We start from the raw sequence: 16,548 nt of genomic DNA on the forward strand, positions 1-16,548 counted from the left end.
GGCTCGCACTTGCAGCTCTGCTCCTGCTGTCACCCCTATGCTGCTGCCACTGATACAAAGGCAGCAGCATGGGGAGGCAGCCAGCTTCCAGGAGCAGGGTGAGAGTGTTTATGTAACCGTGAACTTTAACCAGTAAGCCCAGGCTTATCGGTTAACCATTTACTCAGTTATATGTTCACATCCCTAATTGAAATATTGAAAATGTGGATATAGAGGTGTGTCAGCCACTCTTGATACCTGATATTTTGATTAACTGGCCATAGAGACATGATTAGATCCATAAACTACCAGAATTTTTGTATACTTCAAGACATATTTAATTGTTCTGTTCAGATTCTAATAATGTAAAATAGGACAGAGATGGAACTAAGGCTATGTCTAGACTACATCCCTCTTTTGAAAGAGGGATATAAATTAGACATATCAAAATTGCAAATGAAACCAGGATTTGAATTTCCCATGCTTCATTTACATAATCACGTCTTGGCGTTCTTTCGAAAAATGCTATTTCAAAAGTGAAACCATGGTCTAGATGCAGTTTTTTCAAAAAGAAAAGCCTTTTTTGAAAGATCCCATAAACCTCATTTTTAGAAAACTGCATCTAGACCACGGTTTCACTTTTGAAATAACATTTTTCGAAAACACCAAGATGTGATTATGTAAATGAAGCATGGGAAATTCAAATTCTGGCTTCATTTGCAATTTTGATATGTCTAATTTATATCCCTCTTTCAAAAGAGGGATGTAGTTTAGATGTACCCTAAAAGTGTAACATTCTTTTCCATCAGTTCTAAATAGTGCCATTATTTGAGAAGGCTTTACACTCCAAACTTAGGATCGAAGCAGCGGATGCTTTAAATTAAAGTTAATTGTTTGAAAGTTCAACCAGTAATACTGTGAAAATCATACTAACCTCTCTGTTTAATAAGTACACTGAAGAAAGTTAGTTGATGCAATGACCGTAGTAATGCCAAAAATGTGAAAGCATCTGATCAAGTGCTTCTTTTCCAGTCTAGAATACTTTTCTCATCTGGCCTTACTGTGAAGAGCAAGAGGCTCTTCAAAGATATTTTACATGTTAGACAAAATGCTTAGTGTTTTTTGAGCATATTTCAGAATCTGACCTAAGTTTTCTTGTTGGATTAATGTTTCTTGAAAAAAAGCAGTACGTATAAATCTTGTTTTTTTCCTATAGAAAATAAAAGTAAAACTTTAAAAATAAGATTGCTGCGGTAAGCCAAAACAATGTATGTTTAAACGTTTTTATCTTGTACAGAGACACTAATATTATCCAGTTTGGTTCAAGCCATCATTTTTCCTACTAATTGAGATTTGGTAGTTCCAACATGAGAAATATGATTGGCAAGGGAGGCTTTAAAAGTTTGTTTCATTCATTTGGAGAACCAAATCCTTCTGTATTTCTATCAAAAAATGCTTTTCTAGGAGCAATTTGTTATGCCAACAAAACTAGTAAATGGCCACGTTCCTTTCTTGAAATTCTGCTTGAAGTTTGTAACCACAATGGTTTTAAGGACCATTTTGGATTTTGTTTCCAGGGTCTAAAGAAGATTTCTACTTGGTTCATGAGATTATGCGACCTTTCTTCTATCCAAATCTTTGAAATAAGACGAAAGGAAAATTTCATTCCCTTGATGTCAGGTAAATTATGAAACCCTAATAAAGGCAGAGAATTTAGCAAGTTGAATTAAAATGTGTGGAAACAATGAAGGTTTTGTCTGCACTCAGGTCATTGGTTGAAAGATTGAGAGATTTTTGTGATTTGTATAAATTAACAGACCCCTCTAACATAAAAGGCTATAATCTGAGATTGTGAAGATAGATGAAGCTCTCTTGTCAGAGGTAGTGGAAGGCTCTGTTATAGACTTTTTCGCAGTGGCTTTTTTTACACTGCCATAAATTAAAACTGTGATTGCATATGAAGTGTTTGTTTGAAGGAAGTCCAGCAAATTGTGGATTTTAAATTATTTGCTCTGATGTTTTAGTTTTTGGTCCTTTTGGCCATATTGGTACTACAGGATGATAGTGGTTTTTTTAAAATTATTATTCCAGTGCATGGGTTCCCTTTTGGTGCCTTCTAGGGTATTTTTTTCTGAATACTAGAGCTAGTGTCAAGATCATTGTTAAATAATGGACTTGTTTATAATAGCTTCAAGAGGCTGTTGATGTCCAGGAAAGATTAAACCAGTATTTATCACACATTTTCAAGTTAGGAATAAGATTTTCTTCTTTAGGAATCATACTTTAAATCGAGCTTTTAACTTCATGCACAGTGGAAAATAGTTAATTTATAGCAAATGTAAGGATACTGTAATCTGTATTCCAATTAAGTTAAATTATATATCTATTTTTTGCAATTTATATTTTTTCACAAATATAAACTGCATTATAGTAGGTGGTGTGCTGCCTAAACTATTCTATTATTTGGAGGAATTCTAGCACCAACACTGAAATACTTGGCAAGGGGATAATACTGGGGCTAGGGAAGAAACAGTTGGGCTACGGCTACACCGTAGCCTTCTTACGGAAAAGCATATGCAGATGAAGCATGGGGTGGAATATTTGCAGAAGTAATGAGCAGCTAGTTTTGCACAAGAGGCTTTTGGGCAAAAACGAGCAGTGTAGATGCCTCGAGGAAGAATGGCTCTTGCGCAAGAGGGGGTTTTTGTGGAAAAAGGAGCTATCTACACGGCTTGTTTTTGCGCAAAAGCCTCTTGCGCAAAAACGGCTGCTCATTACTTATGCAAATGAAGCGTGGTGATATTCCACACCGCACTTCATTTGTATATGTTTTTCTGCAAGAAGGCTACAGTATAGTGGTAGCCTTACTGTCCCCATATAAATTCTTTAGAGCTGGGTTAAATCATAGGCTTTTAAATCAACATTTCTTATCTCTGTTTTGCTTAGTTTTATTTTGCATGAAACTTGTTGCAAAGACTGTTAGCGTCCTGTTAAAATTTCAGCATTTACCACTTCAACCACCTGATTTAGCATGCCATACAACTAAAACATCTGGTGGGATGGAGGGATCCCAAATGGATGTTGTTGTTCTCTGCTCTTGTTTTTATCATCAAAATATCTTCTGATCTGGAGGAACACGTAGGGGACTATGTACCAAGAGACTGTGAATTCTGTACAGTAATTCCTCCTTTAACACTATAGATATGTTTCAGAAAATGATCGTGTTAAGTGAAAACGTGTTATGTGGGGTCAGTTTTCCCATTGAAAATAATGGAAAAGCTGGGGATTGCGTTTCAAGTGGTGATGTCTGTTGGGACCGGGACATAAGGTTAGGGGAGAAAGGGGCCTGGGTTACAGCAGAGGGGAGGTGTTTGGCTCTGGAGAAGAGAAGGGGAGGAGAGGGAAGGGGGATTGGGTTGGGAGTATGCCTCTGTGACAGGTCTGCCGGGACCTGCACTGTGTCTGGCAAGGGGGGGGGGGTCATCGGGGAACGGTGTGGCGAGTGGCAAACCCTCTGCTGCTTTCCAGGGAGGCGGGGGAAGCCCCGCGCAGCCACTGGCGACGGGCCAACTGGGGAAACCCAGCCACCGGCCTGCGAGAGGGGGCAAAGCTTCCGGCGAGGGGGAGTCAGCGGCGAATGGCATGACAAGCGATGAACTCTCCGCCGCTTTCACGGAGGTGGAGGAAGCCCCGCGCAGCTGCCGGCAATGGGCTGGCTGGGGAAATCATGTTATTCCGGGCACGGTTGTGTAATTCAATTTTTTTTTCCCTCTCAACCAATTTCTTTCCCTGCCAAGTTCGGGATTATTTTGTGAAGGTATCTGGCACCCCTACTTGTGTGACCACTGAGGGGAGAGATTCAGATGCTGCCTAGTTGATTAGAAGAATGCCCACAGCTGTATTTTTTGTTTCTACTGGTGGTGTACATTCACACATGCCTCAGTGCAATTAAACATTTTATTCAGCACATGGATGGAAAAGATTAGAGGGAACATGGCTGTACCCCAACCCCAGGTCACAATCCCCTCCCAGCCCCTGCACCCACTGTTACATACCTCCTCCAAGTGAGAATTTCTCTCCTGCATCCATACCCCTTTCCCAGATTCCACACCAGAAGTCTGTTCCCAACTGTTCACCCCCTCCATTAATATCATGGAAGAGTGCGGCCCTTGAACACTTATCAAATTCTTGGAGTGGCTCCACATCAACAATTATTGCCAACCCCTGTCTTAGATTCAGTAGCTTAATGTTTTTCTCTAATAGCTTTTTAGTCCTGGCAGAAGCTATTGAGAATGAAATTCAATTTACACAGCTACCTTTTTCTCTTAGATACATACTACTACTTTGATCTGCAGAATCTCATAATTTAAATAAGGTCTAAAGAAACACTCCAACATGATATTGCTTTATCTTGCACTGTTTTCAATGGTTTGATAAAAGATTGTGCGCATTTTTCGGAAATTTGTGTAGATTATTTTTAGTTCAAGATTACATTTCTTGTCTCTCTCTGATAGGTAATGCCTCTTAGAATTTTTGCACTCCCATATACTTCTCTGGTCCATAAGTTCAGGCATCTCATCCCCTTGAAGGCCTCATGTACCATTTTTTTTGCTATCTAAATCTTCTCCCTTCTGCTTGATTGTGACAATGATGCCAGCCTTGTTGTCCATTTTGTTCATTTTTTCAGCAGCAGTGTGTGTTTTCTTGTGGTCTATTCCTTAATTGAATGTCCTTCTTTTAAGATGTTTCTCAGAGTCTTTACTCTTTCATTTATATCTGCTCTCTAAATACTCTTTCCATGATTATAGAAGAAATGTGGCTATCATCTACTTATCGCTTTCTCACTTGTTTGGTGTCACGAGATCAAATGTTGGGGAGATTGAAGATGGAGATTTCTGTGTGGGATAAGATGAGAAGCTTATTTGATGAGAGAATGCAAGAAACTTAAATGTGTTTAATATTAAAATCTATATATTAATGAATTAATAAGACTAGTCACCCTGATTGCTTTGCGTATTGCATTTCTCTTACCTATCCTTTCTTTTATTTAGATGGAAGTTGCTGGAAAAGTAGTTTCATTTTAATAGTGGCTAGCATGTTTTGGGAGCGATAAGCAATCTAAATAAGTAATGATACTGAACCACTTTAGTTCACAGGGTTGAAGGCCAGTTCTTCAGGAAAGGGATAGACATGCAATGTAAAACTTCCACCAGCAATCATTTGGGGTTGTTTTCAATCTAAATTGGAGCTAAAATGTTCTTAGCAAACTGATCAGCTGATTCCCTGTTTCACCACAGATACATATTCTGGTAAGCGTGGGTGGCAGATATGAGAGACAAGGGAAGGCAATTCCTTCCCTAGGTCTTGGTGCTTAACCTCTCCCTTCTTACCATGCTTATTCTGACCATTCCTGAAAGTTTCTACGGTAACAGGCTGTTATTGCTTGCAGACTCGTGACTCTTCTCCAAAGTGGATCTGTAAAATTAAGTGACAAGCCTTCCAGTTTGCCAAACCTATTAATGACACATTGAACCTGTGAAAGAGCCATTAAATGGTGATGAACTCATTTAACAGACATGTGCCAATCCTGAATTTACTGACAAAAACAGTCATGTGTCACTGTGTACAGGACCTTAGTTTATTTGCTTTAAATGTTTCGTTAGTTTGATGCTGAAGATTATAAAATTACGTCTCTAAAAAAATCCTTGCATAGATTTTTAGATGCCAAATCTGAGTGTTCAGCTTTAGCCTTAAATGCTTGGATCTTCAGATACACACATTTTAAAATAAACTCTTAAAAAGACTAACCTTATCTAAAATACCCATTTTAATTTTAATTGCTGTAGTACAAAAACTTGCTTCCGAAGTCGTCTCCTTTCCATCCATACCTAATCTCCTTTCACCCTGTTAGAGAACCCTTAAAGGTACAACATACCTTTTCTTCCAGATTGCTGGACCAATAAAATAGTTTTAATAGAACCCTCCATCAAAACCAGAACTTCATTAGGATATAAAATCCGTTGTTAAAAATGTTTCCAAACATTTTAGGTATAACAAACAGATGGTGTAATTTCATAAACTTGCGTTGTTATGAAGATCACCCAAAATAAATTAGTGTTTCCTTTCCTAAAACCAGTGGTGTTATGTAATTAGTCTGATTAATTTAAAATATCTTTTGTTTCAGTGAATTTAAATATGAAGTAATTGGTAATGATTACTTTATGAAGGCTTAAGAGAATATTTAAAATATAAAATCAGCTTAGAAATACTGATTAAGAAAATGTATAACAGAAGGGCTATATCATATATTCCACAATATTTAATGTTGTATTCAACAGGACAGCTGACTTGTCCTTACTACAGAGTTTTTGCAAATAAATCCCTGACAAACTTCAAGATATAGTTTTTAAAAACCCCAAAACCCTGTGATTGACATTTTTTATTCCCAAACATAGTGCTTTTAGTTAGGTACCTTCTGTATGTCCAGTCTTCACAATCTGGTGGGCAGTGGAAAATGTGCTCCCTTTTCTTCAGAAAGAACTTGTAAAAGTGTTTTTTTCCAAATATCACTTGCTACATTAGGGTTCAGGGATTTGGTTGGAATCAAGGAGCAGAGAAAAGAGGAGAACAATAGGGAGGTGGTGGAGCCTGAGCAAAGTAGGGGTGGGACTTGAATTTTTTCCCAAATTGCATTCAGTTTATAAAATACCAATTAAGAAATTACTTGCAGGAAGTCTTCTGAATGTGAAACAGCTAATATAAAAAAGTGTTGGTGTTCTTATTGTGCGGGAGTGTCTGTAGTGTTGGATGGAGCACAGTTAGGGTGTTGTCAGCTTCATGGTAACAGCTCCACACCCAGTGTATTACTCATTTCAGTGTACAACTGAACACCACTACACAGCTCAATATATTGCTGATTAGTTAAAAATATCAATGAATAGGGTCTATGGAAGACTATTTTGTTTATCAACATATAATATAGGGATGTTAGCTATTGAGTAATAGAATAGTCAAATAACTGCTAAGAGTTCTATTCTGATAAAGCAGTGCCAGGTGGGAGCTGGTCTGTGAGGGGAGTCAGTTTAAAAGCCAGCTCCCCATGCCTGCCTTTGATACAGCAGTGAGGAGTGGCAGGGGTATCAGAGCAGCCTCTGTCCTTGGCAGTCTGAGTTGGCTACAGATAGAGGCTTCTCTGGCAGCAGCCCCTGCCTGCAGGGGGTCTGATATAGTTACTTGTTTATCAACAAAGCCCAAGCAACTTTCATGTTAGGGATGTGAATGAATAGTTGACTAGTTGATTAACCCATAAAGCTAGGCTTATCGGTTAATCTAGTAGACCACTCATCCCCCCTTCCCCTCCTCCACCTCTGTCTCATCTATTCAAAAAATCAGAAATAGATTGACAAGCTCCACTGCTAGGAAGCTGATGACTCTCACTTAAAATTAAAGAAGAAAAGGACAGATAAAAGCTGGCTCGGGGTTCATCAGATAAAGAGAGAGAAGATACTGATGAATTTGATGACAAAGACAGAAGAAGCAGTTAAAGCTGATTAATAAAACTTGAAAGCAAGGTGCTCAAAGTTGGTTTGCTGTCTATCAAACATAAGACCAACTATAAAAGAAAAGTAATTTTAAATGCAATATGTTTTATTTCTGTAATTATTTTGTAGTTGTTCAGTCTTCAATATTCACATTTAAATGCTAACTAATTAACTATTAATTTAACTCTCTTGTGAGTTAGATAAATAATTTGTTGTAATTGGACTTAGTCTCCAAAAAACTTGGCCTTAGATAGAAACTTATGTAGTTCGTTCTTTCTTGTTCTGATAACTGCTTTAAAGTATTTGACCATTTTAGACCTTATTTGATTAATCGCTTGGCCACTTATGATTAGACTGGTCAAATGCCCAGCCCCAAAGGTATGCCATTCTGCTATTTGAATAATTTAAAATGTACAGACATGGACCAAATACATGTAATTTAAAAAAATCTTTCATAGACTCACTTCATACCTTTATGTCTTTTAAGAACTGTGGTTTTATAAACATTAGTAGGAACATTTCTAGTAACATATATAGCTATTTTGTTATTAAATATTTATATTATGATAAAATTTCCTGTTGTACTGATGTGTTTCATATACAGAAAGGAGATGATCCCTGCTATAAAGTAATGATATATCTGTCTATAGACACAACTATTGTTCCATTCTTGGATAATGACAAAGTTATGGTAATAGTTTGAGGGGGTTAATGATCATGTCAGAGTTATTAGATTTTTAATGGTCTTCTATTTATCATTCCTCCTTCTCTCTGTGCGCGTGCGTGCAGCGCATGTCTTCCAGTATTGTAGTGTTTTAAGATACCAGTTTGCAAACATTCACATAAGCTTGCATAAATACATCTAGTTCTAGAGAGGTGCAAGAAGAAAAGTAGAGACCGTAGTGTTTCATGTTCTCTCATCTTCCCTATCAGTGTTAGCATTTAATTTCAAAAGAATGTGTCACTAAAGCCACTGATTTTATTCTTTTTTTTTAAAACCTAAACTTCCAGCACAGTTTCAATGTAAAATAGTCTCCTCCTCCCACTCCCCCCCTAAGCCACCTTCTGCATCTTTTGGGGGAAAGTAGTGCCTGGGAGCTTTTCAAATACCTGCCAGCCTTGAGAGAGAAAAAGCAGGTCAAGGGGGAGGATACTCAACCTCCATTACCCAGCCCTGTGGAGAGTAGCAGCCATGGGGAGGCTCTTCACTTGCTTATAGGCCATAGGTGGGGGTAGTGCTGGGAGCTGCAACAGGAAGTGTAGAGTTATTTTGGAACTGCTTCTGCCCTGATAGCCTCAGTAGCAAACAGGAGTGCTGCTGCTTTAGTTTCAGATGAAAAGTCTGTCCACATATATGATAGACTTTCTTCAGATAAGAGGAACTGAAAATCTATAACCCCAAGAGAAACCATGAAGTGTTGGCAGGTTTAGACTGGCTGGTTTATTTGATGATTGATATACAAAGTAGGGTGCACATGTTGCTGCTAGAGTATTATGATATATAGAGAACTAGACTACTTAACTTTTAATTACATAATTAATTTTAGACTTTATCATTGATTTTAATTCCTTAGACGCCTAGAAAATCTTGGAAGAGTAACACGCACAGACCTGTAGGGGAACATTTTAACCTCCTGGGACATTCAGTAACGGATTTGAAAGTAGCCATTCATTTACAAAAGAATTTCACTACCCGATTACAATGGGAAACAGCTGAACTGGAATTTATTTGCAAATTCAGCACTATCTACTTTTGACCGAATAAGGATCTCGGTTGGTTAGCACATTACCAAGGCAATTTCCCCTCTTCGTATTCACATCTCCACACCAAATGCTGTGAATGACCTACTTCCACCCTGACTGGATTAGCATCATTAACACAAGAAACTTCTTCCTTATATATACCCCTACTTCTGTAATTTCCACTCCAATTAGTCTGAAGAAGTGGGTTTTACCCACAAAAACGTATGCCCTAATAAATCTATTAGTCTTTAAAGTGCTATATGACTCCTCATTGTTTTTTACAGATACAGACTAATACGGCTATCCATCAGACTTGAAATGTGTTATTTATGCACTACAAAGCCGAGATATTTAAAGGCATTGATCTGAGTGTTGCAACATCTAAATCCATTTTCAAAAGTTGTGTAAGTACAGTGAAAAGTCACATTCAGAGTATATATACTGATCCTGCCAGTCAGGTCCAATAGTTAACTCCTCCTCCTCAGCCTTTAGTAGTAGTAGATTCCTCTTTTTTGCGTTCCCTGGAATGAAGATCTATAAATTATATCTCTAAAAGATCATTTAGGTCAGTTTCCATTATCCTGACCCTAAGAGTCACAGGGACCCTCGTTCTTGGTACCAGGCCCCACGGGACTTCCAATTTTCAAGGAGATAATCATCTTCAGTGTGTTTTCAAATTAAATCTTCATCTTTTCTGTCAGAGATTAGCACTTAAACTACTCAAGAAAAGCCCCCTAGAGATGAGAATCTTGAACAATGTGAGGAAGTTACAAGCCAGTGACTCTTCTCAAGTACTCATTCACATTGTCTCCCAGTGAGACTGTCATCCCCTCTCATGTCATTCTTATAACCAGATGACTTCAGATCCTTCCAAGGGTTGCTCTGGAGCTGCGGGACACATTGAAGATCCCAGCAGAAATGGTCTAGAAGAGATCTCTCAAGCTCCTGGAAATTTTGCACAATACCATGTCAGGTTGTCTAGTGGTGCCTATTCATAAATGTATCCTAGATCCCTCAAAATTGCTTTTGGCAGAAGCCAGCCTACATAGCTCTAAAATGCAAGTGTGCAGAGAATCAATACCAAGTTCCACTTTCTACTTTTAACTTCATAACCACCTCGCTCCATGTTCCCTGATTGTAGCTACAGTCTATCAAATGTTGAGGCAAAAGTACCCCAAATCTACCCTGAGGGTTAAGGAGCTAAAAATATTGGGTCTGTTTGGATATAGTAATTAGCCTCCTGCAAACTTACAGATTGGAATTGCCAACTTATAGCTGATTTTGGCAATGCTTGACTTTGATATCTAAATTTCTTATGGATCTCATAGGATATAGAGGAATTTAAATAAATTTGGGAAGGCCAGCTGATCACTCTTCTCTTTAGACAGTCATTACTGTATTGGATATGGTCATGGCGCAGTCATTCTGTTCTATAAGCATCCAGCAACCTATAGGAGGGATAGATTATTGTGGATATTTTTTTTTAGATGGGGTTTGTTCAGTGCCAAACTTCAAAGGATTCTGAGAAGGGTCAGGGGAGCGATATTAGGTCCTGGGTCAAAGCTAGGACTCTCTTATTACTCAAAGACCTTCTGAGTTGCTGCGGAAATGTCAGAAATTTCAGACGAATGTTAAAGCTGTCAGTATCCTCTGGGCACCCATTTTTATAGTGAGGCAACAAATTTGACTCGAGTTCAGAGCTCTATAAAACTTGTAGTGGATTCAGTTATTTCCCCTCTTTTTAGCAACGACTATTCTCATTTCCATGGGGTTATGGAGATAATGAAACTGGGATACTTAATCTATATCACACCCTTCCTATGTCCTCCTGTGCCTTTTTCTGTGATCCATCTCAGAAGAGCTAGTTTCATCAGTTGAAGTAATTTCAGAGAATTCGCGGTGAAAGAGGTTTTCTGAGACTATCTTCTGATAGCACAGTGACTAACCTGAGACAGCCTTCGTTTGCAAACTCAAATCCATTTCGTCCACTGAACGTGGTGTGATGCTCCTTTTGGGAGGATCGTTTTACAGTCATTTAGTCTCCCACTGCACACCTCCATCAAATTTGATCAGTGAGGAGAGTCACCATCAGTGGATTACATGTGAACAAGGTAATTGTGGTTCTTTGAGATGTGCTATCCACAAACTATTGTCCTTTCCCTCAACAATGTCTCATAACAGCTGGATTCTATATTGGTGTAGGAATTGAAGCATTGTTGAAGTTGCCCTGTTATGCCATTGTTGGGAGTACAAGGGCATTCAGGGAATAGAGACAGTCCCAAATAGACACTCTTGGACAAAAGAATCCACAATTGAGTTCACTGGTTTGTGTACCATCAGTGGAATACGTATGGACAGCATATCTCAAAGAACCACAAAGTAAATAACCATTTCATCATACGGCTATAATGTTTTCTTCCAGAGATTTTGTGATATTCGTTATATGCCGGGTAACTTTGTTCACGCTTCATATTACAGAGAATTGTGATGTAAAGCTCGATTGTACCTGGCCCATGCAGAGGATTGGGGGGGGGGGGGGGATTGCAGGGCTTGAATTGGAAAACAAAAGGCTGAGCACCATTTGTTTGAAATGCCAAAATAAGACAACCTTTTGAGAACTACTAAAATATTAAAAAGTATTCCATCTTATATTAAATATGACAGTAGCTATATTAAATGATTTTCTTTCCTTCAGCTATACAATATTCCAAACAAATTACTTTTTTGCAAATATACTTTTAATTTTTCGATTTTTTTTTTCTGTTGTAAAAATGTTGACTGTATAGTTTTTGCTTAACTAACTTTTTTTTTCTTAAATGAGCCTAGGTCTAATTGTATGTTTTCAGAGGTGGCATCCTTGGAGATGGATTCTCCTTATTCACAAAACAAGCATGTGATGGAAATACAAGAAAAATGAGAAAATAGTTTAAATGCACATCTTGTGATTTTGTTTGTGGTCTTAACAAGGATGCCATTTTAATCCTGCACTGCACATAACTGAATAGTTAGCTATAAGGCTGCTGACCAGAGCAGGGAGCAAGACTTGCATTGGAAATGAAAAGCTTGCCATTCCATTACTTAAGCCACTGGATCATTCAGTTCTCCATCCTTTCCCAGCCCTCTACTATGATTTTGAACAGTTGAGCATAATAGTGGCAAGTGCTTTTCTTAACTCTTATACCAATGTATGTTAAGAAGAGACAGAAAGCTGGAACACACATTGAGAAATGTTATAGCAGAAATGTATCTATTTGCTATTTTAAAATCAGAAAATTTAGTCTTTAATTTTTAAAGTTGTAAATATTATAGGTGTATTTTATGTTAACCCAGAAATTGCTTTTTAAAATGTTATAAAAACTTTTCATTAATAGATAAGCCAACTTTTAAAGTATTTGATTTACCTTTCTGTCCACAGGTGTAAAACAAAGGTATATCTGGACAACCTTCCTACAACAAGTGTTGTTATTGTGTTTCACAATGAGGCTTGGAGTACACTTTTACGAACTGTCCATAGTGTGATAAATCGGTCACCACGACACTTGCTGGAAGAAATTGTACTTGTAGATGATGCCAGCGAAAGAGGTAATATGGTGGTATTGTGTTGGTGGTATTCGCATGCCATCTATATGGCTTCATGACTTAGTGCTTTGAAAAATTCAGATTTGAAATTGGTTTAGTGAGGGAATGTAGTTCTGGGGATATTTGAAAATGTATAGTAATGAAACAGTGCCCACATTTGTTTGTTTGTATCTGGAACATTCCACGTTGAATACATAGTAAAAGCCTGCCCATTCATTTACAATTAACATTATAAAGGACCCAGCAGTTCTGGCTATTTATTTATTTATTTTTAAAAGGGATGCTATACTACTGTTGTCAAATTCTGTGCAATCTGTAGTACTCTTTTACTTTCTAGGGTAGGGGCGAGGAACCTTTTTTGGGTTGGAGGCCATTAACCAACAGAAAAATCAGTTGAGGGCATCATAAAAGTGAGAAGCAAGGGGAAAAATCCCTCACTGTGGTCCCCAACTGAGAAGGAGAAAGACCAGTCCCACATTCCCCTTGTACAACAAAGTCTAGGGGGGCCCAGACTAGTACATTTTGTGCACTCCAACTTCCAGCAGGGTGGGGGAGGGGTTTGGAGCACTGGTGCAGACTCACCAATGCGGGTGGGGGGTGGGGATCTGAGCCTCTGGGGCTGGATCCAGGTGAGCTGCCAGAGGTTCCCACTCCTGTTCTAGGGCATTCACAAAGCCCTTAAGTAGTGGTTCCTATAATGAGGTGCCTGGGTCATGGCAGTCCATTGTGGGTTATACAGGGCTCTGTCCCTGGAAGCAGGGCCAGGACATTTTAGTACGGCATTGACACTTTGCCACATGGAGGATGTCATTTGTTCTGCATAGCATAATGCACTGTGTGAGAGGTCATGCTGGCAGGAGCATACACATGCTGCTTGGGTACATTGTGGTAAAAGCAGAAATAAAAAGGATCTAGGATATTTAATCAAATGCTAAAAGGGTCCTCGGTGGGAAAATCAAAATTGGGATTCAGTTTTAGAGCATATAAAATTCTATTTGTATCACCTGGTCAAATGAACACAGACAGCTTTCTACCCTAAAAACCTAAACAACTCAAATATATAAACATAATTGTGCACAGGTTAACAGTAGTTGAAACATAATATTTCTGTGCCATAGGAAAATGTCATATCTTAAAAAATTACATTCGCTGTTAAAATTTCAATTTCAAAAATTCCTTTTGCCTCAGCCAAAACATTACCGAAAAATTGAAAAGTTTAATTTACATTTTCACTTTAATATTCAGGGCTCGACAAATAATGCAATCTATTCACCCCGGACGAGTAGATTGTAACCCGGAAGAGCAGGGTTCGGGCGATTTGCGCATGCGCGGCTAGCGAGCGGTTCGGTGAGCCCTGTTAATATTCATAGAATCATAGAATACTAGGACTGGAAGGGACCTTGAGAGGTCATCGAGTCCAGTCCCCTGCCCTCATGGCAGGACCGAATACTGTCTAGACCATCCCTGATAGACATTTATCTAACCCACTCTTAAATATCTCCACAGATGGAGATTCCACAATCTCCCTGGACAATTTATTCCAGTGTTTGACTACCCTGACAGTTAGGAACTTTTTCCTAATGTCCAACCTAAACCTCCCTTGCTGCAGTTTAAGCCCATTGCTTCTTGTTCTATCCCCAGAGGCCAAGATGAACATGTTTTCTCCCTCCTCCTTATGACACCCTTTTAGATATCTGAAAACTGCTATCATGTCCCCCCCTCAATCTTCTCTCTTCTAAACTAAACAAACCTAATTTCTTCAGCCTTCCCTCATAGGTCATGTTCTCTAGACTTTTAATCATTCTCGTTGCTCTTCTCTGGACCCTCTCCAATTTCTCCACTTCTTTCTTAAAATGCGGTGCCCAGAACTGAACACAATACTCCAATTGAGGCCTAACCAGCACAGAGTAGAACGGAAGAATGACTTCTCGTGTCTTGCTCATAACACACCTGTTAATGCATCCCAGAATCATGTTTGCTTTCTTTGCAACAGCATCACACTGCTGACTCCTATTCAGCTTGTGGTCCACTATAACCCCTAGATCCCTTTCTGCCGTACTCCTTCCCAGACAGTCGCTTCCCATTCTGTATGTATGAAACTGATTGTTCCTTCCTAAGTGGCCATTTCTCCAATTTGTCTAGGTCATTTTGAATTATGACCCTATCCTCCAGAGCAGTCGCAACCCCGCCCAGTTTGGTATCTGCAAACTTAAGCGTACTTTCTTTACCAATATCTAAATTGTTGATGAAGATATTGAACAGAGCCGGTCCCAAAACAGACCCCTGCGGAACCCCACTTAGAGTAAAGCGAACTAAAGTACTGATAGTATGTGGCAGTAGGATCCATGTAAATAGGAAATGTCACAGTTAAGTGACAGAGGTGACCTTTTAATTGAACTGGAAATAGCACCATTCACAGGTTTATGGCAGCTGAGACCACTATGACATAATTGTATCCTTAAAAATTTATGATTTGTATTGCAACAGATAAATATAAAATAAAATACTTGAAATTTAAAAAACTGCTGTCTGGTGGAGGATTTTCTCCAATATTGTGGCTATATGCACAAGAAGGTAAGATGCTGTCTCTGTATGAATATATACAGTAATAATTAACCAGTTGTTTGACTGTCTTGTCCTGTTACCTTCATTGGTTATATAAATGAAGATTATTTTAATAACAGGATATAGCAGCATTACTTATGAGGCAGAGGATAGTGAATGCAATGGCTGACAAATTAAGTAGGTGAATAGAGAGGATTTCAAATGAGCTTTGAAGATCATCTCTAGAGTTACTGAATCTAATCTGAGTCAGAGTATTAGCTGAAGTAAAAGAAAGCACAGCATGGAAATGAAGCAAAAAGGCAGTGAACTAGTGGAACTAAAGTCTGAATAAGCGCTATGGTCCAGAGATTCAGTATGACTATCTTTGAATGGAACAGTATGGGTAAATGGAAATTAACATATTAAATTGACAAATAGCATAAGAAAAATGGAGAGAATAATAACGCACAAAAGGAAATTCAACTATATTCTTGCAGGAAAAACTTTTTAAAATGTTTTCTAGTCACTGAAGCTCCATCCTATTAGCCATGAATTTGTATGCTTAGTGTTAGAGTGCAGGTAGGATGAAAATACAGTCCCCAAATGTCTGTTTTCCCCTAAATCAGTTGATGGTGTACTTAAATATTGTCTTGTCTTATTTACTGGTAAAGTTTTCTCTGTAGCAAGTAGAATGGGCAGGCAGATTTATTTCAGCCCATTTGTATAATGAAGAATGCACCAACTTGTGCAAAAATTCCAAGGTAATTGGAACCCCAACTTGCCAAGGAATATACCATGGCATTCCTTTAGACATTAGGTACAAAGGTCACAATGCCTGGGCTAACTGCACCTTGATGCCTTCATGGACGCTTAGAATGCCAATCCTCGTTCATCTCCATATTCTTGCTGCTGTTTCTCTTGGAGTGGAATGCTGAAATTCTTAAACCAGGTCTTGTTGCAGTGTTTAGTATATCAACATAGATTACCTGAACAGGATCTGTCTTGTGTCTAGCACCTGCAAGTCTGTCCCTTCCTTGAGCAATGACTCAACAGCCTCTTTAAAACAACGTATTTACCTAGAACAAAAGCATTCAAAATAAAAATGGTTTTTAAAGCCGATATCTAATTTACCAGATAAGTAATTACCTTCCACATTGTCATC

General features: G+C 38.5%; 1 protein-coding gene across 3 annotated transcripts in view; it reads left to right on the forward strand.

Moving 5' to 3' along the window:
• The window catches only part of GALNT1 (polypeptide N-acetylgalactosaminyltransferase 1), a 146,763-nt gene that overhangs the window by 83,897 nt on the left and 46,318 nt on the right, over nucleotides 1-16,548 (forward strand). For all 3 annotated transcript variants that reach the window (XM_075921643.2, XM_075921642.2, XM_075921644.2), the window contains one exon: nucleotides 12,679-12,845. In XM_075921643.2, the coding sequence (XP_075777758.1) occupies nucleotides 12,679-12,845 (167 nt within the window). The remainder of the gene's footprint in view (nucleotides 1-12,678; nucleotides 12,846-16,548) is intronic.

The sequence above is a fragment of the Pelodiscus sinensis genome, chromosome 2 (genome assembly GCF_052426305.1).
Source record: "Pelodiscus sinensis isolate ZL-2025 chromosome 2, ASM5242630v1, whole genome shotgun sequence".
NCBI lineage: Eukaryota > Metazoa > Chordata > Testudines > Trionychidae > Pelodiscus > Pelodiscus sinensis.